This window comes from Pogoniulus pusillus, chromosome 7 (genome assembly GCF_015220805.1).
Source record: "Pogoniulus pusillus isolate bPogPus1 chromosome 7, bPogPus1.pri, whole genome shotgun sequence".
NCBI classification, from domain to species: domain Eukaryota; kingdom Metazoa; phylum Chordata; class Aves; order Piciformes; family Lybiidae; genus Pogoniulus; species Pogoniulus pusillus.
The window spans coordinates 13,352,716-13,380,395 of record NC_087270.1 but is presented as its reverse complement, the minus strand read 5'-3'; the positions used below and the strand labels follow the sequence as shown (position 1 = coordinate 13,380,395).

General features: G+C 44.1%; 1 protein-coding gene and 1 long non-coding RNA gene across 3 annotated transcripts in view; one reads left to right on the top strand and one right to left on the bottom strand.

Annotated features, from left to right (window-relative positions):
- Positions 1–27,680, bottom strand: part of COLEC11 (collectin subfamily member 11) — a 45,404-nt gene that overhangs the window by 1,832 nt on the left and 15,892 nt on the right. For both annotated transcript variants that reach the window (XM_064145942.1, XM_064145943.1), the window contains exons 2-6: positions 18,770–18,925; positions 12,423–12,494; positions 4,313–4,384; positions 3,323–3,376; positions 106–201 (exon numbers count right to left, since the gene is read on the bottom strand). In XM_064145942.1, the coding sequence (XP_064002012.1) occupies positions 106–201; positions 3,323–3,376; positions 4,313–4,384; positions 12,423–12,494; positions 18,770–18,908 (433 nt within the window). In that variant the 5' untranslated portion in view covers positions 18,909–18,925. The remainder of the gene's footprint in view (positions 1–105; positions 202–3,322; positions 3,377–4,312; positions 4,385–12,422; positions 12,495–18,769; positions 18,926–27,680) is intronic.
- On the top strand, positions 938–27,680 carry LOC135176703 (uncharacterized). Its single transcript, XR_010302787.1, has 2 exons — positions 938–1,211; positions 27,424–27,680. It is a non-coding gene; the product is annotated as an uncharacterized LOC135176703 (long non-coding RNA).

Genomic DNA, 27,680 nt, shown 5'->3' with positions numbered 1-27,680 from the left:
TTACTGCACAGCCCCGCAAGTCAGCGCAGCGACGCCCTCTGCCAGCGCTTACAGCAGTGAAACGAGGCAGTGAGGAAGGACAACGCTCATCAAAAATTCACCTACCATTTTTAATGAATTTGAGCTCTGTCATCAGCTGGGCCACTTGGATATCCATCTCGCCAATCGCCTTCCTTAGCTGGCTGCACTCACAGGGGATGCCTGGAAAATCATACGGATATGCTCAAATAAGAAAGCTCTCTAACTGCTATAATTATTTAATCCATTTCATAGCGTCACAGAATTGTTGAGGCTGGAAAAAGACTTCTAAGGTGATTGAGTTCAGCTGTCCACCTCGGACCACCATGTCCGTTAAACCACGCCTTGACGTGCCAGCTTCACACGTGTTTTGAACACCTGCGGGGACAGTGACTCCACCACCTCCCCGTGTAGCCTGTTCCAACGCCTCGCTGTTCTTTCTGTAAAGACGTTGTTCCAAATAGCCAACGTAAACATCCCTTGGCACATTCCATCTCATCCTATCACCTGATTCTAGGGACAAGAGACTGACCCCCACTTCACTACAACCTCCGTGGAGGGAATTGTAAAGAGCAATGAGGTCTCCCCTCAGCCTCCTTTTCTCCAGCCTAAACAATCCTAGTCTGAACAATCTTGCGAGGAGCGCCTCGCCAGACCTCTTCTCCAGCCGCTGCAACAGCTGCATTGCCCTTCTCTGGACGCATTGCAGCACCTCAATTTCGTTCGTGTAGGGAGGGCCCCAAAACTGAACCCAGCATTCGAAGGGCGGCGACACCAGCGCCGATTGAGCACAACCACTTCCCCGCCTCCGCCGGTCACGCTGGTCCTGAAGCAGGCCAGGCTGCTGCTGGCCGCCTTGGCCACCAGAGGGCGCCGTTGGCTCACGTTAAGCGGCTGTCAGCCGGTGCCTGCGGGGCCTCTTCTGTCGAGCGAGCTGCGTCAGCGCAGCCAGCCCGGCAGGCCCAGGCAGGAGCCCAGCCTCGCCACACGGCACCGTCGTATGGCTTTCATGGACGTCCGCACCTAGCCAGAACAGCTCAGCTCAGCTCAGCTCCTAGGAAGCTTCAGCCCTGCTTAATTAGAGACTATATCCTGGAACGAGTTGCCCAGCAAGCTGATGGAGGCCATATCTCTGCAGACAATTCAGGGTCAAAATTGATGGGGCCCTGCCCACAGCAGCGGGGTTGGACAAGGTGAGTCCTGTTCAATATCTTTATTGATGACCTGGACGAGGGGATTGAGTCCTGCATCAGTAAGTTTGCAGATGACACCAAGCTAGGAGCAGGTGTTGATCTGTTGGAAGGTAGGAGAGCCCTGCAGAGGCACCTGGACAGGCTGGATGGGTGGGCAGAGGCCAATGGGATGAGATTTAACAAGTCCAAGTGCAGGGTTCTGCACTTTGGCCACAACAACCCCAAGCAGTGCTACAGGCTGGGGACTGAGTGGCTGGAGAGCAGCCAGGAGGAAAGGGACCTGGGGGTACTGATAGATAGTAGGCTGAAGATGAGCCAGCAGTGTGCCCAGGTGGCCAAGAGAGCCAATGGCATCCTGGCCTGCATCAGGAACAGTGTGGCCAGTAGGACAAGGGAGGTTATTCTTCCCCTGTACTCAGCGCTGGTCAGGCCACACCTTGAGTGCTGTGTCCAGTTCTGGGCCCCTCAATTCAAGAAAGATGTTGAGGTGCTGGAACATGTCCAGAGAAGGGCAACAAAGCTGGTGAGGGGCCTGGAACATAAACCCTATGAGGAGAGGCTGAGGGAGCTGGGCCTGTTTAGCCTGGAGAAGAGGAGGCTCAGGGGTGATCTTATTACTGTCTACAACTACCTGAAGGGAGGCTGTAGCCAGGTGGGGGGTGGTCTCTTCTGCCAGGCAACCAGCAACAGAACAAGGGGACACAGTCTCAAGTTGTGCCAGGGTAGGTATAAGCTGGCTATTAGGAGGAAGTTCTTCACAGAGAGAGTGATTTCCCATTGGAATGGGCTGCCCAGGGAGGTGGTGGAGGCACCGTCCCTGGGGGTCTTCAAGAAAAGACTGGATGAGGCACTTAGTGCCATGGTCTAGTTGATTGGTTAGGGCTGGGTGATAGTTTGGACTGGATGATTTTGGAGGTCTCTTCCAATCTGGTTGATTCTATGATTCTATGATTCTATGACCTTAGAGGGTCCCTTCCAGCCTGATGCATTCTATAATTCTATCCAGAACAGCTTGGTTCAGTTGCCATAAAGCTTCAGCCCTGCATAATTAGAGCTACCCTGATGACAGACAGATATTCCCTGCAAAAAAACAGAGGATTTTTTTTAACTAAAAAAAAAAAAAGTCATAATTTCCTATTTTGAGTAAAATTACTCTCTTCAGTCTTCTCCACACTGCACCTTTTCCACAGGGAAAAAAAAAATCTGCACAGCACACTGTTCACCTGTTCCTTGTGAGGAAGGTAACACAGCAGGTACAAAAGACTGATGTTCCAACTATGTGGTGCACATAATTACCTGCAAAATGTAACTCTGTACGTTTCAAAGTGCAGAATTTACAGTACTTCCAATAAAATAAGGCAAGACCACCCCTTAACCTAAGTGATACTGGCTTGACAAAAGTAATCTGAATGAGAATACTAGAAGGATCATTGTTACACCTTTTCGCTCACATCTCCATAGCAGGGTGAATTAGACTCCAGTTCTGTGTAATCATTACTCAAACCTGCACTTGACTACCCAGTTAGGGTAGGCTTAGGTATCTACATCAGTTCTAAGCACAAAGTACTCACACTGCACAAGTTTCCTTGGAGGCTTAGCAGACTGGCTCAAGGATTCCAGTGACAAGCCATGTTCTCAAGAGAAAATGAATTGGTACAGCTCTAGTGCACACTGCCAGGTGGGGACAAATCAGCTAAAATCTGAATCTGCTACTTTTGTATGGCTTACACTTCTCATGCTAGGCATTCAGCATTTTCCTCTGGAAGATTTGTGTTCCTGGTAATCTCCTGCTCCTAGAACAACAATGGAGGAGGAAGAGCTTCCTTTGTGTTGGCTGGGAGCGGAGTGGAATATAGCAGAGATGTCTCTTTGCACTGATGATGGACACTTGGACTTCAGTTCCCACTGGTCTTCTGGGGTGATCACACCTCTGATGAGCTCTGAGGCATGGTTTGACAAATATACAAGTCCAGCAACTATTGCAGCCTCAATGCTTTTAAGTAATTTGAAAACAACCACGGTGAAATATTAAAGTGCCTACACACACATTTTGGCAGTGAGGCATGCATCTTGCCAAATCCTTCACATACACAAGGTGTGTCATGGATTACCTGGGTCACCGTTAGGACCTGGTGGTCCTATGTCACCGTTATCTCCTTTTTCACCTAAAGATATGAAAAAGAATATAAACTTCAGTTTTTTTTGGTCAACAGTTCACTTAGCACTTGTTTACTTTTACTTTACCAACATTCACCTGTGGAAAGTAGAAATATGCCCAAGAAAAAAACAAAGATTTTCCTGTGCTAGCTGTTCCAGAACAAATGCCAGTTGAGCTATGAAACTTGATGACTATGAACACAGATAATGTGTACCTGTATGTATATATATTCATTTTTTTTGCATGCATGAACCTCCCTTTGAGGGTTGCAGAGCACCAAAACAAACTGCCCAGAGAGCTTATGGAGTCTCCATATCTGGAGGCTTTCAAAACCCATCTGGATGCCATCCTGTGCAGCCTGCCTCAGTAATTCTGCTCTAAGCAAGGAGGTTGGACTAGACGATCTTTAGGCATGATCTTCAGAGGTTCTTTCCAACCCCGACCATTCTGTGGTTCACAGAGCCAGTAAGTTTAGATACTGCAGAGAAAAAAAAAGTGTTGGATATGCTACACTGGTGCCCAAATCATGATTCATCATATACACACTTCAATGAACATTGGTCCAAATGACTTAATTAAACTCAGGCAGGAAACCTACAGGGCAGCAAATGGAAAATTCAAGGTTTTTGTCTTTCAAAATACAGTGCATCTTCCTATCTGCTTCTCTTGCTGCCCACACTTGTGTGATGGTGAAAAAAGTTCTTTGTTTAGCCTCAAATTAGGATTCTCAGGCTGCTTTAAGGCTAAACAAAAAAAAAAAAAAAAAAAAAAAGGGAACTGCAAAAGGTAAGAGAGATCTCAATCATCTGGGTGAACACAGCATGAGAAACTATGGTAACCATTGAGACTTAAGTATTTTGCAAGCCCCTAAGCACTTTCCAAAGGCAATTAATCACAGACTTTTCATACAGAACAAGTGGAGAAACAGCTGAACCTTGCATACCTTTTGAACCAATAGGACCAATTTTCCCATGTCTTCCCATACTGCCTTTCTGTCCTTTGTCTCCCATTTCTCCTGTATGGAACAGAAGGAGGAAAGGCACGAGGTAGCAACACAGTTTGATTCATTCAGATTCAAGATTGCTTGCTTGCTTGCAAGATCAGTTTTTACAGAAAGCAAAACCACACTACATGTCCAATATTCATTGAGGTCCAGAGGTCCACCTCACTCCATGGGAAGGAGTTGCCTGTACATAAATCACCCAGCCAGTCATTCAACCTTCGCAAAGCAATTCACATTGACAAGGTGTGCAGGTGTAAGTGGAAACAGATCTCACCTGAGCGCCACAGGAATCATGGAGTAGTTTCATAGAATCATTAAGATTGGGAAAGATGTTTGACCATCAAGCCCACCCATCAACACAGGACTACCATAACCACTAAAACGTATGCCAGAGTGCCATGTCTACACATTTTTCACCACCTCCAGGGATGGTGACTTCCTCTTCTTCTTAGGCAGCCTGTTCTGATGCCTGATCAGGCCTTCAGCAAAGGATTTTCCCCTAATATCCAATCTAAACCTCGCCTGGTGCAACCTAAGCCTATCTTCTGTCATCCTATCACTTTCACAACAGCTTCATGGCTTGTCTTAAGGATGGAGTCTATTGGGTCATGCAGGCTACAAAACTACCATTGCTTATTTATCCAATATATGTATCCTTGGAAATATCTTAAGTATCAGCTTGTAATTAATTTGTTAATTTGAAAGCAACATTTCTTGCTTTGGATATTTATGAATTAGGATTACTCTAACAGATTGTCCAATCATAGAACTGCTGAGGTTGCAAGAGACCTTTGAAATCATCAAGTCCAGCTGCTCATGTAGAGCTTTCAATCTCACTACTGCTGCTAAGCCACTACCACTAAACTACATCCCTCAGGACCACATCCCTCAGCGTCATATCCATGTGTCTTTTGAATTCCTCCAGGGAGGGTGATTCCCTGGGCAGACTGTTCCAAAGCCTGATAATGTTTTCTTGTGAAGAATTCTTTTCTTAACATCCAACCTGAACCTCCCTTGGCACAACCCGAGCCTACTTCCTCTTGTCCTGTCATTTGTTGTATGCTAGATGAGACCAACCCCCACCTTGCTCCAACCTCCTTTTCAAGGAGTTGTAGAGGGCAATAAGGTGTTCCCTCAGCCTCCTCTTCTGAAGACTAAACAACCCAGACGCTGGAATGCTTTCTCTGTTCAGGCTGATACACCTGAAGTTAAATAAACACATAGATCTGATGCATAAATAAAATACAGTATATAAAATGACTTCACTTTCTTCCTTAAAAATGCTGCTCAGGAAATGAACTAATGCTCAGTAGTAGCCAGCAAAAATGAGATGATCTGCTCAGAAGTACAAGTCTGTTATCTCAAACAATGAAGACATACATTAAGTCTCCTGTGCTCATTAAAAGAACTGTTTGGATTTGGTTTTCTCTTGCAGCGACTAACCCCTGCTTCTACTCCAGGGGCTTGCTTATTCTGCTTCTTTGGCAGAATAAATCACAAGGTTTCAAGAGAGACCCTTCTGCCTTGAGGCTTTCAAAAGTTTTAATACCTTTTGTAAAGTCCTTTTTACTGGCCTTATGACTGCCAAAAATGCAGTCTAAAAAGTCTTAATGAAATCAGGAAGAGGGAGAGTTGGAAAGAAATGAGGACAATGAAAGAAATTAAGTCTCCCTAGACCAAAAGTAGAAAATCTAACAGAAAGTTGGAATGGAGAATATGAAGTAAGTCATCTGTCCATCTCTCAGATGAAGGTGGTATACACTGGAACTGAATATAAAAGACTTGAAGGGTTTTGGGAGGAGCTGAAGAGAGGAAAACTTGGTGGCCTTTTCAGGCCTACAAACAAGAGAAGAAATAAAATACCAGAGATGAATGGTGGGCTGCACAACTAGTGAAAAAATGAGGACTCAGGCTCCACACAATACTGTAAATAGAGGCCTCCGTCAGTATGGGCATTCTCTTTAGACAGAATCAACTGGAACAGACAAGGAGGCATAAAACTTCTTAAAAAGAGAAAAAAGTGTTAAAAAGACTAATCCAGCAGAAACAGAAATTCACCATGTCCCAGACAAATCAAGCTGAATTGTGTCAGAGGGAAGAGAGCATCAGTTTACCTCCCAAACTTAAGGATTTGAAGACAAATCAGAAAGTCTTAATGATTTGACACAGCCAACGACACAGTCAACATCACAGACACCTACCTGAAAACAAAAGTAGAAGTATGCCAAACCAGACCAATGGCCTTGTCTTTAGTACCATTCCTGACAGCAATCTTCAGATTGCATTCTACAATGACTTTCTCCTGGTGTACTGCCTTAGTCTTACATTATGTACACCACTGAAGGTTGGTGGCTGCCTCGGGAACGGTGGTTGCAGCATCTTATATGAGCAATGAGTGGAGATTCCACACAGGTGACATTCTGTGTACTTGGGGGAAATAAATTTCATCCAGCATGAGCCACCTTAAAGTTTGTTTTTGAGACAGAGAAGGGCAACAAAGCTGGTGAGGGGTCTGGAAAACAGGTTTATGAGAAGCAGCTGAGGGAGCTGGGATTGTTTACTCTGGAGAAGAGAAGGCTAGAGAGGGATCTTATTCTCTCTACAACTCCTTGAAAGGAGGTTGGAGCCAGGTGGATATTGGTCTCTTCTCTAGTGATAGAACAAGAAGAAATGGCCTCAAGTTGCACAAACTGATGTTTACATAGGATGTTAGGAAATATTCCTTTACTGAAAGAGTAGTCAGACATTGGAACAGGCTGCCCAAGCAAGTGGTGGTGTCACCATCCCTGCAGGTATTCAAAAACTGTGTAGACTTGGCACTTTGGGACATGAGTTAGTGGGCATGGTGGTGTTTGCTTGACAGTTGTAGAGGTCTTTTTCAACCTGAACAATACCAGGATTCTATTCATAGGATCTAATGTTCTTTGGTAGGAAATGAAGAATAAACATTTCTCAGCACTAAGCCGCCCTACTCATTCTAGATAGGTGTATCCTACTGACAAAGAGAAACCTTAAAAGCTTTGCATAACAAACAGCAGGGAAAAATAAAGTATATCCATGCTGACTGGAAAGGGTAGAAAATTTACAAAGGATAATAATAATAAATATAGGAAAGCAGCACAAAAGTTTAAATGATTTTCAAGTAGATTCAAAAGAAATGCAAATAATCTGGTGTCCATTCCTAAACAGGGGAGTTTGTGTTCAGATGCTCACGAACACAAATAATGGCCCTCACAAAACATGCCTTACCAAAATTATATTCACAGTACCAGTGTTGTTCAGAGAAGTGGTCAGGACTTTGATTTCCACAGTGTCAGAAGACACAATACAGCAAGACCACAAAATCCCATCCTCTATCTGCAGTACCATGTAGATAGAGTTGCTGAATCATTCCCTCAGCAACTTCAGTAAGTGCCTCCAAGCTCAGGTCTGATGTGATCTGGTGACTCTGCAAACTCAGTTGTATCTTCCTGAGGCTACTCTGTACAAATGCAATAGTTTCAACCTGTCCAGCTTCTCCTTATGAGGCAGCTCCTCCACCTCCTTCATGATTCTGGTGCCCCGCTCTAGCCTCTTGTCACTCCTGATAGGCAGAGGACAGTATCCCTGTCATAGAATTGTATTGGTTGGAAAAGACCTCTAAGATCATCAAGTCCAACCATTGGCCTAACAGCATGTCCATGATCAGCCATCACTATGGATGTCAGGCTTTTAGACACAGCAAAAGCAGCTGCAAATATGAGCTCCCACTTCTGTCCTTCATATATTTTCTAATGATGGGCAGTTCTGTTGGCTTTGGGGCTGCTGCTAATGACTTTAGAGCAGTTCTTGAGTTTGAAGTGGCAGTTCATTTTTTTTGGCATCATGGAAATATGGATTAAATTATGCATCCCTAATGTCCCCAGGCAATATGTTTATTTACACTGAAGCCAATCTGCCATTGTTTTGTCTGCTCAGATTAGCACAGATTTTCCCAAAATCTTATTTGAATCCAGGTGGAACTAAAAGACAGCTTTGAACCAGATACTCGCTTTGTGAATCCACAACTGTCAATGTCAGGACTTTCATGCAGAATCCTGCCTGCAGCACTCCTTAGTGAACAATAAATCCACGTAAAAGTTGACATAGAAATGCAAAGGATTGATTGATTACATATTAATGAGCAATCAGTAATACTAAAATATAAATTAAGATATTATTACCTCTCTTTAGAATTTGATTACACAAATGACTGAGCACTCTGGCTCCAATCCAGTTAAATTAATGACTTCTCTCATATTAAGATGCTTTGCCTGTACTAGTAAACTAAATGCCTGGGACTGTTCCCTGGCAGTGTGAACAGGGTGGCTGAGAATGCTACACCCCTTGATATTATATTGTCTTACCCTTCAAGCCAGGATAATCACCTGCAAGCTGCTCATTGTATTAGTTTCCAAAATGTGCCCAAGAACTGCCTTTGAAAGATACCCGGCAAAAGCCAAAATCACTGTGCTTACGCTGCAAAGGGAAAGATTTGAATAGCATGTGGCTACTTCACACACCATTGTAATTGGGACTAAATGAACTACCACGTGTAAAGGCTGTGGTTCTGTGAAATTAACATACTAAAAGAATGTGCATCCAAATTCTTACGGCTTTAAGAAAACTAAAATATCTTGACTAACACATTTTAAATGAGCTCTTCCATGGAACATGGATTCCAAGGGTAAATTCACCTTCTTCTTTGTTTTCTTGCCTGTCCAGAGAAGGGCAACAGAGCTGGTGAAGATTCTGGAGAACAAGTCGTGTGAGGAGCACCTGGGGAACTTGGGGTTTGTTTGGCTGGGAGAAAACAAGGTTGAGGGGAGACATCACTCTCTACAACTCCCTGAAAAAGAGGTTGGAGGTGGGTGTCGGTCTTTCCTCCCTCCCAGCAAGCGATAGGATGAGAGGAAATGGCCTCAAGTTGTGTGAGAGGAAGTTTAGGTTGGATATTAAGAAAACTTTCTTTACTGAAAGAGCAGTCAGGCATTGGAACAGGCTGCCCAGGGAGACAGTGGAGTCACCATCCCTGAAGGTGTTTCAAAATTATGTGGACATGGAACTTTGGGGGATTCTTTGCTGGTCAGGGTGGTGTTGGTTTGACAGTTGGACTCCCTGAATCTTAAAGGTCTTTTCCAACCAAAATGTTTCTATGATTGCCATAAGCAGCAGCCATGCTACTCTGGGAATGTTCATAGTATTATGCTGCTCTTCAAATATGTGCATGGAATTTGTATACATGGATTTACAGCCTCATAGATTGGATCATGACTCAGTGATGGCTGTGTTGTAGTACAGCAATCATAGAACATTAGAATCATAGAATCAACCAGGTTGGAAGAGACCTCCAAACTCATCCAGTCCAATCTGTCACTCAGCCCTGTCCAATCAACTAGACCATGGCACTAAGTGCCTCATCCAGTCTTTGTTTGAACACCTCCGGGGACGGTGACTCCACCACCTCCCTGGGCAGCCCATTCCAATGCAAATCACTCTCTCTGTGAAGAGCTTACTCCTAACATCCAGCCTATACCTCCCCTGGCACAGCTCGAGACAGTGCCCCCCCGTTCAGTCACTGGTTGCTTGGGATAAGAGACTGACCCCCACCTGGTGACAACCTCCCCTCAGGTAGTTCTAGACAGCAATGAAGTCACCCCTGAGCCTCCCCCTCTCCAGGTCAAACACCCCTAGCTCTGCCAGCCTCTCCTCACAGGGCTGCGCTGCAGGCGTCTCACCAGCTTCATTGCCCTTCTCTGGACACATTCCAGTATCTCAACATCTCTCTCAAATTCAGTTCAAGTGGGGAAAGTTACATCCTTGGACTTCATGGACCCCAAAACTTGCACTGGAGTACACACCACTTTCATCTGAATCAGCCACTGGACTTGATCCAGTGTTCTCTGCTTTACAGAAGGCCAACAGCTTTATATTCTGTTGACATGCTATGCATCGTAATTGACCTATACAATTAATTAAAAGCAATGAGGAGCATAAGTGGAATTTAACCTTAATCAGTGCCCAAAGACATCAAGATGTCTGATGTCACCCTGAAACATCAGGACACTCAGAACCAGATTTATTTCAGGCGAGATACATTTCTTTTTCAAGTTACTTATTCGCTGATTATTAGATGCCTAAGGAGATCAAAGAAACTAAGCACATTTTCTTAGGATGAATTGCTTGACAAATAAACAAAGAAAGGGGAAAGAATAATGTAAATTAAGACCAGAAACAGAAAACTCTACAAATGTTGCAGAACTCTGAGTAACCTGACCTAGATTTGAAGCTTGCCCTGTTTTAAGCAGGAGATTGGACTACATGAGCTCTTGATGACCTTTTAATCTAAGTGGTTCTGTAGTACTTCAAATTCTCTTCATGCTGCATTACCTTGCAAGAGTAGAAATTTTAGTTTCCAATATCTTTTATTAGAGTTGTCCTTGAAGGGTACATCTCCATAAGGGAAATACATGGACTGAACACCCACATCCCTCATGGGAGTTGTAAACCTATCAATGCTTTGTAAGGGGGAATAGCTCCAGTTACAGATTTTGGTCCCAGGAAAAACTGCAGGTATCAGATACCCATAATTGCCCTGAAGAACTACATAATGGATGGTGTATCATCATAAGGCAGTGTAAATTCAATTGATGTGGAAGAAAGCTTGGAAATTCAGTTCAGCAAGAGCTAACTCACTCCATCGTTCTGATGACAGGAATTCCAAATGTTTCATTTCAAACACTGGAATTAAAGGTTTTGACTACTTCTAATGTGATAATTTTTTTTGGAATGTGGATCTCCTGATAAAACTATGAAGGTTAAATTTCCTCCTTGCTTCAAAAACAAAAGGCAAGTGTGAAAAGACAGAATTTCCTGCAAGACATGTTTTTTTTCTCAGCTCTAAACCTGAATCCTGCTGAGGACCATTCTTCTGTAGAGCTCCAAGTCTTTTTGAGCTACAATGTAAATTACCACTCTCTTTTCATAAATATTACCAAATTGTGATCCAAAAAATGTGGAACCACTCATGGCCATCTCTGCCTGTTATGGCTTACTGCCTTCACCCCATGGCTTTAATGGAGGGATTGAGTGTTCCCAGTGACAAATGAAAGGAAATAAGGAAATTGCACCTTGTGGTTTTTTTCCCTCTGATCCAATATGAGGTTTTCATTTGCAGAAGGCAGATTATGAAGATAACATTGTGATGTCTTTCTTCACAGAGATCTTTCTTAAATAAAACCCAAACCAAACAAAACTCCCAAACCCAAACACTTTTCCAAAATTAGTATTTTTTACTAGAAAACAATGTTTAGTCTACAAATGAGTACTGGTTTTGATTGGGATAGAGTTAGTTTTCTTCATAGTATCTAGCATGGGGCTGTGTTTTGGATCTGTGACCAAAACAGAGTTGATAACACAGGGATGCTTTTGTTAGCGCTGAGCAGTACTCACTGAGTCAAAGCTTTTTCCACTCCTCACACCATCCCACCAGTGAGTAGTCTAGGGATGCACAAGAAACTGGCAGAGGACACAGCTGGGACAGCTGATTCCAACTAACCAAAGGGCTATTCCATGTCATATGATATCATGTTCAGCATATAAAGCTGGGGAAAGGAGGATAAAAGTGGCACACTTGGACTAATGGTGTGTGTCTTCCCAAGTCACTGTTACACATGATGGATCCCTGCTGTGCTGGAGAGGCTGAACACCTGCCTGCCAATGGGAACTGGTGAATGAATTCTTTATTTCGCTTGCGTGGATGGCTTTTGCTTTACCTGCTAAACCATCTTCGTCTCAATCCACAAATGTCTTCCCTTTTCCCTTTCAAATTCCCTCCCCCATCCAACTAGGGAGAATGAGCAAGCAGCTGCATGGAGCTGAACTGCTTAGAGGGGTTAAAACACAACAACTGTGCATGGAAATGCCCGAGAATGGTTTAGTCACCCAGCAAAGACAGACAAGATATGCTTCACTAGAAAAAGCAGCATTCAGCCACAAGTGACTTCCAAAAATGTTTTTTTTCCATAATTACCTTTTTCACCCGGAGGCCCAACTCTGCCTGGGCGACCTGGAGCACCTTTCTCTCCCTTCATTCCAGCCTCTCCTGTTAACACAAAAGAAAACAAAAGGAGGAATCACTAAACCAGGAATATATTCTGCTGGTGGCAGTGACAAGAGTGCCATTGTCCCCAGTGAAAATAAAAACCTACTATAACAAGATGGGGGAAAACCACAAGCAGATGTGACCTGACTTAACAGCTTTGCTCAACACATGAAGAACACAGGTTCCTGCAACTGGCGTAAACACTGACATAACCAAAGCAAATCCCACTACTGAAGTCTCATACAACGGCTCTAGTTTTGGGGACACTAATCATATAATTAACCTCCAAAAATTCCAACAGCACAATTCACTTAAGTAAAAGCTTCAGAATGAGGCTCCAACTTGGCACAAAGTTCTGAGCTTGCGTCACCAAGTGCTGGGGCTCTGCTAAGGGCATGCTTAAGTCTCAAGTGAAGATGGCTTAAGTACAGCCTCAAACTTGAAAACCATAAAGAAAAATGTTGAAGTCATTTAGGCAAGCCTGTAGGAAACTATTGATACACTCATCATTTTAGGGGATCATTTTTAAGCACCAAAGAGTATCTTCATAATCCATATTCTCAGTCATATGTTGTGTCTTTTCATCTCTGTGGTAAAAAACACCATCTATTGTACTTACATGCACGTGGCTCATGGTATGTTGTTATATTTGGCATCAGTTATTATCATTTAGCACATTTTAAACATCAATTTCTGTAAATGTTTGCCTCCCTGGTGCCTTTCATTGGGAATGTGGAGCTACTGGGCTTGTCTTACCACCTACTATTACATTACTATTGTAGTTTAGTTTGCCACTGATGTGAAATAAAAATCTCTTAAAAACAAATGTAAAGAATTGTCTAAGTAATTATCTTGGGAAAAAAAAAAACAGATTTATATCAAAAAGAAAAAAGTTTTATGGACTCCACAGAAAATCCACCTGATCCTCTGATGCTGTGAAGAGTGAGTGTTACCTGCTCCCCAGAAAGCCGAAGGGAGCACCGTATCAGGAAAATCAATGGTTACCATGCACCCTTCAGGCTCTGCTCTCTGACATAGCTGGCAGCTGTGGCTCAAAGAGGACCCATAAAGGTCACATGTGAAAACAAGCCACAACATGGCACATCCAAATATGCAGCCTCCAGCTCTCCTTGTTGTAGTATGTCTACATACTGTGGTTGCGAGGTGAACTCAGGCTTCCATCTGTTATACTTCTCTTCTTCAGGCTGCCAGCAGGCTTCAGATCATCCTCTCTGCCTTCAGACATGCAAAAATAGGCCATTCTTTGACCTTAATGAGGACAAACTTCACATCATCCCCAGTGAATAATGTTGTTAGTATGAAACAGGCTATTACTTGACACATTTGGGGACACCACTTTTTTTATTATCAGGTAACCAACAGGTTCTATATGATTGCCTTTCCCCTCTCAGGGCTGGTTATGAGTTCTTTGCTTCCCAAAGATAAATCCTGACAATGACTTTCCCCTGCTCTCAGGAGGCTGAGAGCAGGCTATTACAGGCTATTGCTCGACACGTTCTTCAGAGTGAAAGCTGTGCATTAGGGATCAATAAAATAGATCACTCTTGCTCCAGGCCATTACACTTGCCTGCATTTATTCCTGTAATAAGATGACACTGCATTCCTTAGTCTGGGTGTTTGAGAAGCTCTCCCTGGGAGGAGATTGCCCCATTACAGGCTCAGCCACAGACCACTAGGAATTTTTTGTTATCAGCTGTTCAAAGCAGCAAGACCTTGGCCTAGAGGGACTGATTAGTGGTCCAGTTCAGCCTTGCTGTGTTTTTAAGTCCCTGTTATTGCTGTATGTACCCTGAGCACTGTACAAGCTGAGGAAGCAAAGCCTGTGCAGGTGTGGAGGGCAACAAAGTACTTTTCTGCAAGAAATCACAGGACCATAGAATCATTAAGGTTGGAAAAGACGTCTAAGATCATCAAGTTCAACTGTCAACCTAACAATAACATGCCCACTAAACCATGTCCCAGAGTGCCATGGTAACGTGTTTCTGAACACCTCCAGGGATGGTGACTCCACCACGTCTCTGGGCAGCCTGTTCCAATGCCTGACCACTCTTCCAGTAAAGATATCTTTTGTAATATTCAATGTAAACCCCTCCTATGCAACCTGAGGCCATTTGCTCTTGTCCCAACTTCAATTTAATTCATCACCAGCTAAGACTAACTTTCAACTTTTGTTTCCTGAACTAGATAAAAAAAACCCCAAATTATTTTAGACAAAGACCTCTGCATCCCCCTTCGGATCATCAGACCCTGTGCCACATCTTTGGAGCAAGAGATTAAGACTGGGTCCTCCACCATGGCCTCCTCTACAAGCCACAGTTCTTTTGCAGTTGGATCTCCTGCTCAGACTTCTCACTTGTCTGTTTCCAAACTGCTCTTTGCCTCCATCTTCCATCATGGAAGAGTACTTTCTTCCTCAGTGCAGTGTGGCTCTGGACCATGCAGCTGAGACAGGGTGACATGCACCCAGAAGTGTTCTACAGTGTTTTCATGCCCCATACCCCCAAAACAAATTCAGCACTTTTGGAAACCATCTTGTCCAACTTCCCTGCCTGAGCAGGCTCATCTAGAGTAGGTTGTGCGGGATGGTGCCCAGGTGGATTTGAACGACTCCAGAGATGGAGACTTCATAGCCTCTCTGAGCAGCCTATATCAGTGCTGTTATCCTCAAAGTAAAGAAGTTCATTCTCCTGTTTAGATAGAGCTTCCTATGTTCAAGTGCCTGTGACCTCTTGTCCTGTCATTTGGCATCTACTGTAATAAAAAGAGCACACCAAACATTAAGTACATGAGCATTCCTTGCCTGGATATATCTTTCTTCCATTACTCATATTCCTTGTGTGAGTAGACACATCAAGTGTGAGGATAAGAAAAAAATGAGTTTATATTTATGTAGCACCAATATTTTTTATGTATTGTATGACACTTAGCCTATTAAGACAATGCCTGCTTTAGATTCTAGAAGGGAGACAGAAGGTGGCAAATGGAGCAGGTGAAGCACTGAGCTTTGGAGGATTGTTTGATGTTGTTATTAACACCACATTAGTATTAGCTTCAATCTTAAAGGCCTACAAAAAAGGAACTGGGCATCAGGAAGAATACGAGTGAGCCATGTAGAAAGGCTTCATCATTCATCCCTTCTTCACACACACCACACTTTTCTTAGTATTGTTGGGTTTCTAAAACATGGATCAGCCTGCTGCCTGGACTCTCAGGGGCACAGTATTTTTCCTCTTCTGCATTCAATCTTACACCTTTACCCTGTTAAGACTATAAAATAAAAAAAAAATCACTCTCAAGACCTAAGCTGCTGACCTTAAACTCATTTGTGCCTTTTTCTATTCTTGGTGTCTTTAATGGCTTTCTTCATCTTCCATTTCCACCTCAAGTCTCATCTCATCCTCCTTCCGACTCCCCCTCCTCCTTTTATGCTGTGGGGTCTTAATTGGCTTTGTGTAATTTTTTTTCCCAGTCTCTCCACTTAGACTTATTCTTTGTGCCCTTCTTTTTCCTTTAGCTCTTCCTGTTCTAAAATGTCTCCATTACTTTTGGGTAGTTTACTCAAATCACATCTCCTTTGCCACCCCATTTGTGGTCCACTTTCTGTACCATCTCTTTGGCTTAACCCTCTCCTCCTGCTTTCTCCTCTTCTTCCCTGTACTTCCTCATTTCTCCTCACTTCTTCCCTGTACCTCTTTTTTCCAGATCCCAGAAGGCTCATTCCTGACAGTGGTGTGGGGCTCAGCTCATGGCTGGAGATGTTGCTGGCAGCCCAGCAGAGGAGATGGGGCAGATCTGAAAGCTGCAGGGAGCAAATCCCACTGCGTGGGAGCAGAAATTTGGGCACCCAGCCACATACATGCTCAGTTAAAAGGAAGCCTTGGCTGCTGAAATGGGTTGGAGGTGTGCCAACAGAGGACAGCAGTATCTCATTACCAATTCTCTGAGCCAGTCCCCCTGGCAACATAGCTGGAGCACTGAGACTTTTCAGGGATTTCACATTCACTAGGCCTAGATCAGGCCATTTTTTGCTTGGCTGGATTTGTCCATCAATCTTTTGCAAGGCTTACAGCTCACGAAGAAGGGGAAATCATCAACACACGATGGCGAGCAAATCCCACTTCTGCAAGGCTCACCTCTCCTGGAGCCCAGTGACAGATTAACATGGGATGGCCTTCAGGCCTCTCTGTTGCTTCCAGGGCTCAGGCTTGCCTTCTGGCAAAGGGTCAGGGTCCTCTGCTCTCTACACGGTTTTAAACGCTCTGCTGCGTGCAGCAAAAAATAACAGTGACCCCCAAACAAAAATGCTCATCATAGATATTTGTGTAACCAGTCAAAAGCAGCAAGGAAACTAAGGCAAGGAAGTTACAAAAGCTGGCAAAGCCTGTCAGCTTCTTACAAATGTCAAATTGTCTCAGAGCTTCAGTCCCCAGTGCCACGGAGTCTGACCATTTGATCCTCTGTGTAACACTGGACAATGTATATGTAACTGCACTGGATTCTTCCCTGCAAGTTACATCAGCAGCACCAGTTTAAGCCTAATTTACAGTAAATATATCAAACTAACAGAACAGTTTTACTGAAAGGAGATGTAGTGGGCTGGGAGGTGGTCTCTTCTCCCAAGAAACTGGTGATAGGATGAGAGGAAATGACCTCAAGCTGCACCAGAAGAGGTTTACACTGGATATTAAGGAAGTGTCTTTACTGACAGAGGGGTCGGGCATTGGAACAGGATGCACAGGGAGGTGGTGAAGTCACCACCCCCGGTGGTGTTAAAAAACATGTAGATAAGGCACTTCAGGACATAGTTTAATGGGCATGGTGGTGGTGGGTTGACAGCTGAACTTGATGACCCTAGAGGACTTTTCTAACCTTAAGGCTTACTCAAACCTCAGAAGACCTGGATGCAGTGCGATCTGCCCAGCTAGAACACTTGCAGAAGGTGTAAAGATTATTAAGACTTCAATGGCTGCTTACTGATGTAAAATTCCAAAATAAAGGTTTTGCTTTAGTTTAGGCAGCCAAAGCTGCAGCTATAATAAAAACAAAACAGTATAACTTTTTTGGTCCTGAAGCCAACCAGCCAAGCACAACCTAGAGCCCAGCAGTCTCGTTTCCAGCACAGGAGAGGCGCATCTAAGCTGGACAATAACTGAAGAAGGCAGTTTATACCACAGGCAAACCTGTGGCCAGGCTGTGCTCATAATTTGGCTGCCCAAATTGGCAGGGCAGAACAGAGCCTTGCCCTCACCAATCACTTCACCAGCACAGACAGTGCCTTCAGCCCACACAGTGCTCCTCAAGCAACTAGGTGAAGCCCACATTCCTACTAGAGAAGACTATTGTTAGCTGAGTTTTGTGATACTACAATGTATAACTATCAGCAAAACTGGGAGGTTAGTTGTGCAATGCTTAAACAATCAATTTTATGTTTATTGTTCAGGAGAAATCAGTGGTTTTCTTTCCTTTTTCCTTTTTGGTCCTTAACAGGTATTTCCTCATGCTTACAGGTCTTAGACTCCAATGGAAACATCATAGCCCCCAAAATGGGAACTGCTGTTAGTCACTAAACAGGGCTGGGATTTTACATCATAATGGATGCTGTTCATTTAAAATACTAGTTCTTACCAGTTGCTGATTTCCTACCTAAAGTACATTTTTTCTTGCTGTGAAAAGATCAGTAATTTAGCATACTAACTTTTTTTCTGGCCAATAATTTGTGGGCCTATGCTATAAAAATGATTGCTTTTGTCCAGAGAAAATACAGAAATGCTGGGGAAAAAAAACCAAACCAAAACCCAAGTAATTTTTAATTTCTTCCAAAAGATACTCAAACATTTAAAAACAATAGGAAGACAAATGGGGAAAACTAGAAATATATATGAAAAGAATGCCAGGAAATCCAAGATACTTCCCATTACATCGCTAAATGTCAATGAAAACATCTCTAGGTGTAAAATAGGAACCTATTTGACAGTCATAGCACTTCTGAACATAACCACAGAGAATTTGTACCAAAGGAACAAGCCCTGCTGATGGGGAGCAAATCTGGGAAGCTTTGGCATGCATTCTCACTGCCATGTTTATTTTAACAGACTGAAGTTCATCTTGACAGATGTCAAAATTCCATTTTTAAGGAGGCTACAAGAGGGCAACTGAAAGGCACCCTCTTGTGTCTGCTAGAAACTGGTGGTGTAAATGAGCCTGTCAGAAAGAAAGGGTTAGTGTCTGAATGATGGAGGAGGCTTCTACATTACCTTTGAGGCCTGGAACAAGAATCTGAACAGAGCAGGACTCCTCTGCAATATGTTGAGGATATCCAGACCTTAGTAGTGACAGGAAGGCAAGGCTAATTAGAGTCACCAAGAAAACCAGATCTCTCTTCATAATGAGCATTTACAGGTCACTGGCTCCTAAACAAAAGAATGAATAAACAGTTATAAGAATTCCAAAGGCTTTGGACAGCTTCTGAACATATGCAGCATCCTACCACAAATACAATATGTTTTTGCACATCATAAGCCACACAGCAGGAGAACATCACATGCAAGTCATAGGCTCATAGAACGGTGGGAGGAACGTCTGGAGATCATCTAGTCAAACTCCCCTGCTAATGCAGGGTCACCTTGAGCAAGCTGCACAGGAACATGTCCAGGAAGGTTTTGAAGGTCTCAAGAGGAGACTCAACAACCTGGCTCAGTGCTGTGGCACCCTCCAAAGAATGCTTTTTTTTCTTTAAGTTCAGGTGAAATCTCCAGGGTTGTAGTTTGTATCTGCTGCCCCTTGTCCCATCCCTGACCACCACTGAAAAGTGCCCAGCCCCATCCTCACTACCTCCACCCTTTAGACCATATAACATCATAGAATGGCTTGAGTTGGAAGGGACCTTAAAGTTCATTTAATTCCAAATCTCCTGCTATGGACAGGGACTCCGTCCACTAGACCAGGCTGCTCAATGCCTCATCCAACCTGGTGCTGAATGCATCCAGGGAGGAGGCACCCACAGCCTCCCTGGGCAGCCTGTTCTTTTGTCTCACCATCCTTACCAGAAAGGATTTCTTTCTTTCTAAAATCTGCCTTAAGCTTCAATCCATTGCTGCTCATCCTATCAATACAAGCCTGGAAAAAATCCCTTCACAGCTTTCCTGTAGGCCTCTTTCAAATACTGGAAGACCATGACAAGACCTCTCCAAAGCCTCCTTTTCTCCAGGACAAACAGCCCCAGCTCTTGTGGCCTGTCTCAACAAAGAGGTGCTCCAGACTTTTGATCATCTTCACGGCCTTCCTCTGGACTCTCTCCAGCATTTCAATGCCCTTCTTACAGAGAGGACACCCTAACTGGACTCATGAAAGCAGAGTAGAGGGGGAGAATCACCTCCCTCGTCCTGTTGGTCACACTTCTGATGCAGCCCAGGCTGCAGATACTGATCAGCATTGAGAAGATCCCTTCTCAGGTTGCTCTTCTACAGGGCACTCCTTATAAGAGAGATGCTCCAGTCCCCTCAGCATCCTTATTCTCCTCTGTTGGACTCTTCTCCAGCAGTTCCCTGTCCCTCTTGAACTGGGGAGCCCAGAATTGGACACAGCATTCCCGATGAGGTCTCATCAGGGCAGAGTAAAGGGCCATCAGAACCTGACTTGACCTGCTGGCTGCAGTCCTAACGCGCCCCAGGCGGACACTGGCCTTCTTGGTTACAAGGGCACGTTGCTGGCTCATTCTGCATTAGTCCACCAGCATTCCCAGCTCCTTCTCCGAGCAGCTTATGGGAACAACATGAAGCATGCAGAATTGCAGTCAGCAGCTTGTTTTGATGTTAGACACGGTAAAACAAAGCTTTGGTTAAGAAGCAGGAGATTAAGTAATGCTAATAACAGACAATTCTGTGCTCACACTTTCTCATTAGAGGCAGGGAGCTCAAAAGGTCAAATGAGAAGATATAGTCCCAGGGCTTGCACTGAAAGGTATCAGTACTGTTGCCACTCTGAATGCACACTGCTCTAAAGAGGCAATTCAGGAGACAATGAAACCCACCTAAAGACCTGAAATTTCTCTTGCGATCTACCCGAGCACTGAAATTGTGCCCAGCAAATTGTCTGACACGATAGCCCTCACATAACTCACCCAGGGTAGAAGGCAGAGAAGATTTCACTAAATCATGCAATGAAGTTTCATCAGAGTACTCCATAAATCCTGAAGAGATTCACCTCTGGAACATACTCTTGTTTAAGCCTACAAGTGAAATGGCTCTCCTGTGAAGAGATCTCTCAGAAAGCAACAGTACAGAAACAGAGTTTGTGTGAAAGGACCATTGAAAGTCCATAATTAGGAGGTCTAAAAAGATATCCTTTAAGTGTTAGTTATATACTTCTGATATATTCTCCCATCCCTTTTTCCACAAAAGCTCTGCATCACACAAGCAATCTGGGTTTCAAGAGAAAGCAGCTGTATATCATCTTTTATAGCCACCATACAGATGTGTGCGTTTTACATCCTGGAGCAAGATTGGGCTATATCTTATTCTCCATTTCCTTCAGAAAGAAGTCAAGTGAGATTAGACACAGGTAAGGGGCCAGTACTTGGGTCTGTATGTCTCAATACTCTGGGTCTGTTATTTTGGGGGTGGCCTGGAGCCTTAGCAATAATGGTGAGATTGTGACCTCTAGGGATGAGGTTGGTCTTGATCTCAAAGGTCTCTTCCAGCCTAAATAGTTCTATGGTTCTGTAACTGCCTTTTAGCAATGATAGGGTAAGAAGCTGCAGGGTGAGAATGAGCTCATGAAGCAGACACCAAAACATAGGGATGGAGCAGGAGGAAAGCAGGCTGTCCTTCAAGAGAAGCAAAATTCGTCATGCCTCTACTATTAAAAAGCCTTGTTCTCATTTTAAATCCCACCATCAACTCTGATGTGTTTAATAGATGTTTTAGCAGCAAGACTAAGTGGATGCCTTGGGAGTTGGGGGAATAAATTATCTCTCTGAATTGCTGTCCACTTTGCACTTCCATTATCCTCTAGGAGATAAATTGAGCAGGCTACAGCAGGAGGGAGCAGATGTGAGCAGATTTTGCCTCCTTCCTTATGTAGGGAGAGATGTTGTGAATTAGAGGAGAGGTTTCTGTGCCTCTCAATGTCCACACTGCAGGGTGGGCATGCTCCACCCTACACCCCCCAGTTCTGACTGATCATCCAGACTCAGGGCACTGATGGTATATGTCCTGAGCCATTTTTGACCCAAATCTCTTGACAGAATCATAGAGTGGCATGAGTTGGAAGGAACATTAAAGATAATCTAGTTCTGACCCCCCTGATACAGGCAGGGACATCTCCTGCTGGGAACAGGTTGCCCATCCAAGAGGACCATGAAGCCAAGCTTAGTCTATGCTTGTAGGTGGGAAGAGGTCCTGGATCAGGAGATCTCAATACAGTCATAAACTAATGGGCTACAGCAGAGCAGGAAACCCTAGGGTAAAACCACTGGTGCTTGATAACCCTCCCCTGGAACAAGGGAGGGTTCACAGGCACAACATGCTGCATTCCTGTGTTGGGACATAGACAAGCTTTTCCAACCAGAAAGAAGACCCAGGGGAGCATGGACCAAAATAAATGAAGTTTCCACTAAGCTGTAATGCAACAATTTTATTTTCAAGACCTCTGTTTCAATTTCCTATTATTAGCTGATAACAACATAGACCACCTTACTAGAGACGCATTTTGTACCCTCACAAGCACTCCTGTCAGACTACCACAGAGACAAGGCACTTTGAGATGTGGTTTAATAGCCGTGGTGCTGTTAGGCTGACAAATGAACATAGAGAAGAGTAGTAGTTCTCTGAGGATGCTGGAGCACTGGACCAGACTGCCCAAAGAGGTTGTGGAGTTTCTTTCTGTGGAGATTCTCAAAACTCAGCTAGATACATCGTTTGCAACCTGATCTTGATTAACCTGCTCTAGCAGAGGGGTTGGACTAGATGATCTTCAGAGGTCCCTTCCAACCCCCTACCATTCCGTGATTCTGTGGGATTGGTTCAGGGGCAAGGGAAGAGTAATGAAAATTTGGATGTAAGGCTCCTACTACCATGAAAAAGCAGTCAGCCCAGCTCTCCAGGGCTCTGCCAGACAGGAAAACGTAAGCGTTTGCTGGGTTGCTGCCCTCTGCTGTCCTGGGCTACTGCCTCCTTTGCCTACACACAGCCAGCCTGAACACTAGTAACTAGGCCAAGCAACTGGCCACATCACAACTATTTCCTAAGGTTGTACTAACAACTGAACAACAGTCTTGATATGCTTTTCAAGTATTACAAAGCTCTGTGGTAGCACTGTCCTCACGTCTAAACCAAGTGACTTCAGGCTCAAGTTTAATACACGCGTCCCTACATGCCCAAAAACAGATTCCTAACCCCAGGGAACAAGGTATGACACCTTGGTATACTTTGTGTCCTCGAGGAGCTTATGGCATCCACAGTGGATGGCCCTGCCTCTTTTTGCTAAACCTGTGATTCGCAACAGTCAGCAAACAAAAGAGAATCATAGAATCATTTTGGTTGGAAGAGACTTCTAAGATCTGTCAACTCAACACCATCATGCCCATTAAACCATGTCCCAAAGCCCCATGTCTACACATCTTTTTAACACCTCCAGGCATAGTGACTCCATCACCAGCCTGGGCAGCCTGTTTCAATAATCAATCACTCTTTCAGTAAACAATGTTTTCCTAGTATCCAAACCAAACCTCCTCTGGTACAATTTGAGGCCATTTCCTCTCATTGTATTGTCAGTTTCTTGGGAGGAGAGACCAAATCCCACTCTACTACAACCCCTCTTCAGGGAGTTTCAAATCAAGTGGTTCACAGCTAGTGAAGTCTGGAACTGAGGCAGTTTCAGCATGAGCACCCAGCAGGCTCTGATACCAACCCCTGACAGATGGGGCAGACAGGGCAACGAAGCAGTCTCAGATGTACGCAGGAATTGAAAGCGGGAGGGTGTTCCCATCTCCACATTAGTGAATAAAATGGCAGTAACACCTCCTCTGGATGCATTTTATGAGCTTTTAAGATGTATCCAGACTACAACTGAAAGATTAAAGCCTACAGGTATGTTAAATATTAATATGCCTTTGCAACCTCTGAGATGAGACAGGTGGAGAATTCTCAGGGCTGCTTGGTGGCTCTGTTCAGCAGCCAGAAATGAAGGAGTTTCTGGGGAAAACAAAACCTCCAACAAAGCTTCATCACATTACCCCTTGTCTGCTCCTGCTGCAGGGTTTACAAGTCTCAGAGACACACAGGTTACACCTCATCCTGCCTCATGGCCATAGAACTGTTTCAGTTTGAAAGAAACTTTAAGATCACCAACTCCAGTTGTCAACCCAACACCATCGTGCCCACTGACCCATACCCCAGAATGCCATATCTACATGTTTTTCTAAACACATCCAGGGATGGTGACTCCACCACCTCTCTAGGCAGCCTGTTCCAGTGCCCGGCCACTCTTTCAGCAAAGACACTTTTCCTAATATCCAGCAATTTGATGGCTTGGCTTGCAGAGGAAAAGAGCTTGTTCTAGAAAACTGAGCATCTCAGTGTAAGTCAGGTCACCACACCCAGACTTGTGTGAATACTCAGGAAATTACTTTGGTCTGAGAAAAGCCACTAACAGAGGAAGTCTCTGAAGAGGTCACAGATTAAATACTTTATAGAGTCTGCAGCTGCAGTAAAGGGACACATTAGTAGAAGAAATCAAACCAAAACTACTTTGGATATCACTTACTCCATCTTTTTCTGCTTTAAAAAAAACCCCGTTCTCTGCAGCTAAAATTGCCTCATGTGATTGGAACAGGGGGCTCACCTCCGGGTATGTGTTACAGCAGCGCCCTCCATGGTAAAATCTTGGAAAATTCCTTGCTTCTCTGACCTACCTTCAAGTCCTTTCAGACCCAGATACATAGAGTGTGATGGTTTGGGTGTTCCCCCCCCCACACTTTAGAAATCACTCAGACAAGACTCAGCCAGCTCTGGAAATTGAATGAAGCTTTTGTATTTCCAGCTTAGCAGAATATACAAGCAGATATTTACAGTGTATACAGTTATATACAGAAATATGCAGGGTAAAAGGTAATACAGCAACACAACTCCCCTCCCAGAAACCTGAGTCCCCAGGAGGGGCTCCCAACCACCCTTCCACCTTCTCCCATCCCTCTCTACCTTACCTCAGATGTTGCCTTGTGCCCAAGAAAGAACGGAGGGTCGGCCAGAGGGGTTAGGAAGCAGGTAGATTAATCAGGTTAGGTTAGAGAGAGAAATGCAGCTCAAAGCCCAGGCAGTGACCAAAAGTCTTATCTATGTTTGGATTCTTGCTCTTATACCTCTCAGCAAGCCTATGAGTGGAGTAGACATCACCGTTGTTTCCCTTTCACAGCCTGTGATCTAATTCTTCTCACCAAAACATTCTAGCTAGCTTCAAACTAGCATAATAGTGGCATTTAGAAAATTAAATCTCACTGAAACTGGTCCTCAGGAAAATGTTACAGCTTGCCTTTTATTTTTTCAACACTATTTTAACCCTGATGTTCGGAGTATCTTCAGTGTGGGCAAAACCAATGCCAAAGAGAAACCTACAGATGGTCACCCCTTGTAAATGTATGAATATTTTCTGTCTACACTTATGTGTAGACAGAAACACGCTTACCTTCTAGCTGTGGTCATTAAATTAGTGTAAGCTGAAAGCTTTGGAAAAAAAATAGGAGGAAGAAACAGCAGCATTTAAGTAGCTTTTCCTTTAAAAACTAATAATAAAGTAGCAAATGGTCTCTGTTCCCTTTAGGAATAGACACATACCAATGCAACCAGCACATTCATTTCATAAGAATTTTCGAGGTCTGTCAGTGTTAGGGAACCTACCTCAGCTGCCAAGAGAAAAGAGGCTTATTAATCCAAGCTTCGAGTGACAAATCCTTGAGAGGTCATCAGAGAATCCCCAAGGCACCACAGGCTTGCTCAAAGCCACTCTGGGACAAGTGAGGCCAGCTGGCACCCAGCAGTCCCTGAGCTCCCCCACTACCCCACTCAAGCTGTGGATGGAAAGCTTGCAGATGCAAATGCCTCCTGGATCTGCCAGCAGCTGCTCCACGGGCTTGGTGGCTATTGCATGCCATTATTTTGGCCCTAGACGCAACAACACAAGTGTTCTGCCTAGCTGAATCCAAATGGCTGAGAAATACAGAAGGAAATGATGTTCACTGGAGTTAATGCTCAGTCAGGCAACAGTTACAGCACAGCTGTAATCCTAGAATCATTAAGGTTGGAAAAGACCTCTAAGACCATCAAGTCCAACCATCAAGCCAACACCACCATGTCCACTAAGCTATGTCCCAAAGCGTTATGTCTACACATTTTCTGAACACCTACAGGGATGGTGACTCCACTATCTCCCTGGGCAGCCTGACCACTCTTTCAGTAAAGGTTTTTTTCCTAATATCCAATATAAACCTCTCCTGGTGCAGCTGGAGGCCATTTCCTCTCATCCTATCACCAGTTCCCTGTGAAAAGAGAAAAAAAATAAATCACCTGACTCAAACTTCCTTTCAGGAAGCTGTAGAAAGTGAGAAGGTCTCTCCTTAGCCTTGTTTTCTCCAGACTGAAAAAGCCCCAGTTCCCTCAGCCACTCCTCACAAGGTCCTCTCCAGAGCCTTCACCAGCTTCTATCCCATATATGCTCCTATGAGACTCCTCTTTGAACTGATTGTATTTCAGTATTGCTGAGTTGTTTTCACTCTTATGATTTTATTTAACTGTAGCTCATTCTCAGAGATCTGAGCTGCATCATCTATACTCTGAATTGAGCATGCTCCCGTTGCAGACATGCACACAAATCTGCAAGACCGCAGCCACATTTCATGGGTGGTTTTCCCAGTCAGGTTTAAATGAGTGCTACAGACACATCAACAGCTTTCAGCAATTTTCAATCCTCTGACTTTTCAAGCCCTTGCCATTCACATCCTGACACCTCCCAGAACTTATCTGGCAACCTGCATCTCCTCAAACACCCTGGCAGACCCTGAGCCGCATCCTCATGACTGCAGCACATGCCCACAAAAGCACATTAGTGAAATGCAGACTGTGGCACAGACCTCAACACTGTTGCAAATATTTTGAACAAATAAAAGCCAAAACCTGCAAAACACTGAAATCCCAGGACTACCAGGGTAACACCAGGGCCCACTACAGATCAGGAGTATGTTTCATGGAATCACATCATCATTTTGGTTAAAAAAGACCATTGAATCCAAACATTATCTGACTCCATCGAGCCTGGTGCTAAACCATGCCCCTCTGCATCACATCTCCACATGTTTGAAACACCTCCAGGGATGGGGATTCAAACACCAGCCTTTCCCACTCTTTCACAACCTTTTCAGTCAAGAAGTGTCTTCTCATTTCCCAACTAAACCTTCCTTTGTGCAACTTAGGGACATTTCTTCTTACCCTGTCAGAAGAGAACAACACACAGCTCACTAAAATCTCCTCTCAGGGAGTTGTAGAGGCAAGACCACAGCCACATTTGCCCCTCTCTAGACCTGCTCTAGCATGTCAATGTCTTTCTTGTAGTGAGGGCCCCAAAGCCAAGCAAGGAGAGGTAGAAGGGGAAAGTCTCCAGCACTGTTCATCCAAGCTGTTCTCACTGTGGAAACTCCAAGGATCATGGAATGGGTGATGCAAAATTAATAATCAATATTAATGTTGATATCCAGGCAAAGATTGTTAATAACTACAAACAACCTGTTTCTTATCATTCAGTCTCTCCAGAAAGCTTATTGACAAGGCTCAAAGCACACAGCTGGGGTATTTGTACACTTAGAATCATGGAATCGGCCAGGTTGGAAGAGACATCCATTTGGTTCCATTTGACATTGCAGGCACAGGGTGGGGATGGACTTCTGCAATGAAGCAAGAGAGTCATCTATGAGGCCAAGTCTACTGTAATGGTAAAGTTTATTGCTTATTCAGTGAGGTGATGCTCTTGTCAGTCAAGAAGGACTTAGTTGCAGAGGCTTTAGAAATACTTTGATGTAAGCTTGTTGCTATGCTGTGCCTAGTGTATCTATTGTCACTATCTATAACTGGGCTTAAACCAAATGAACTTCTTGATTAAAACAGCCAATCATGTCTGCCA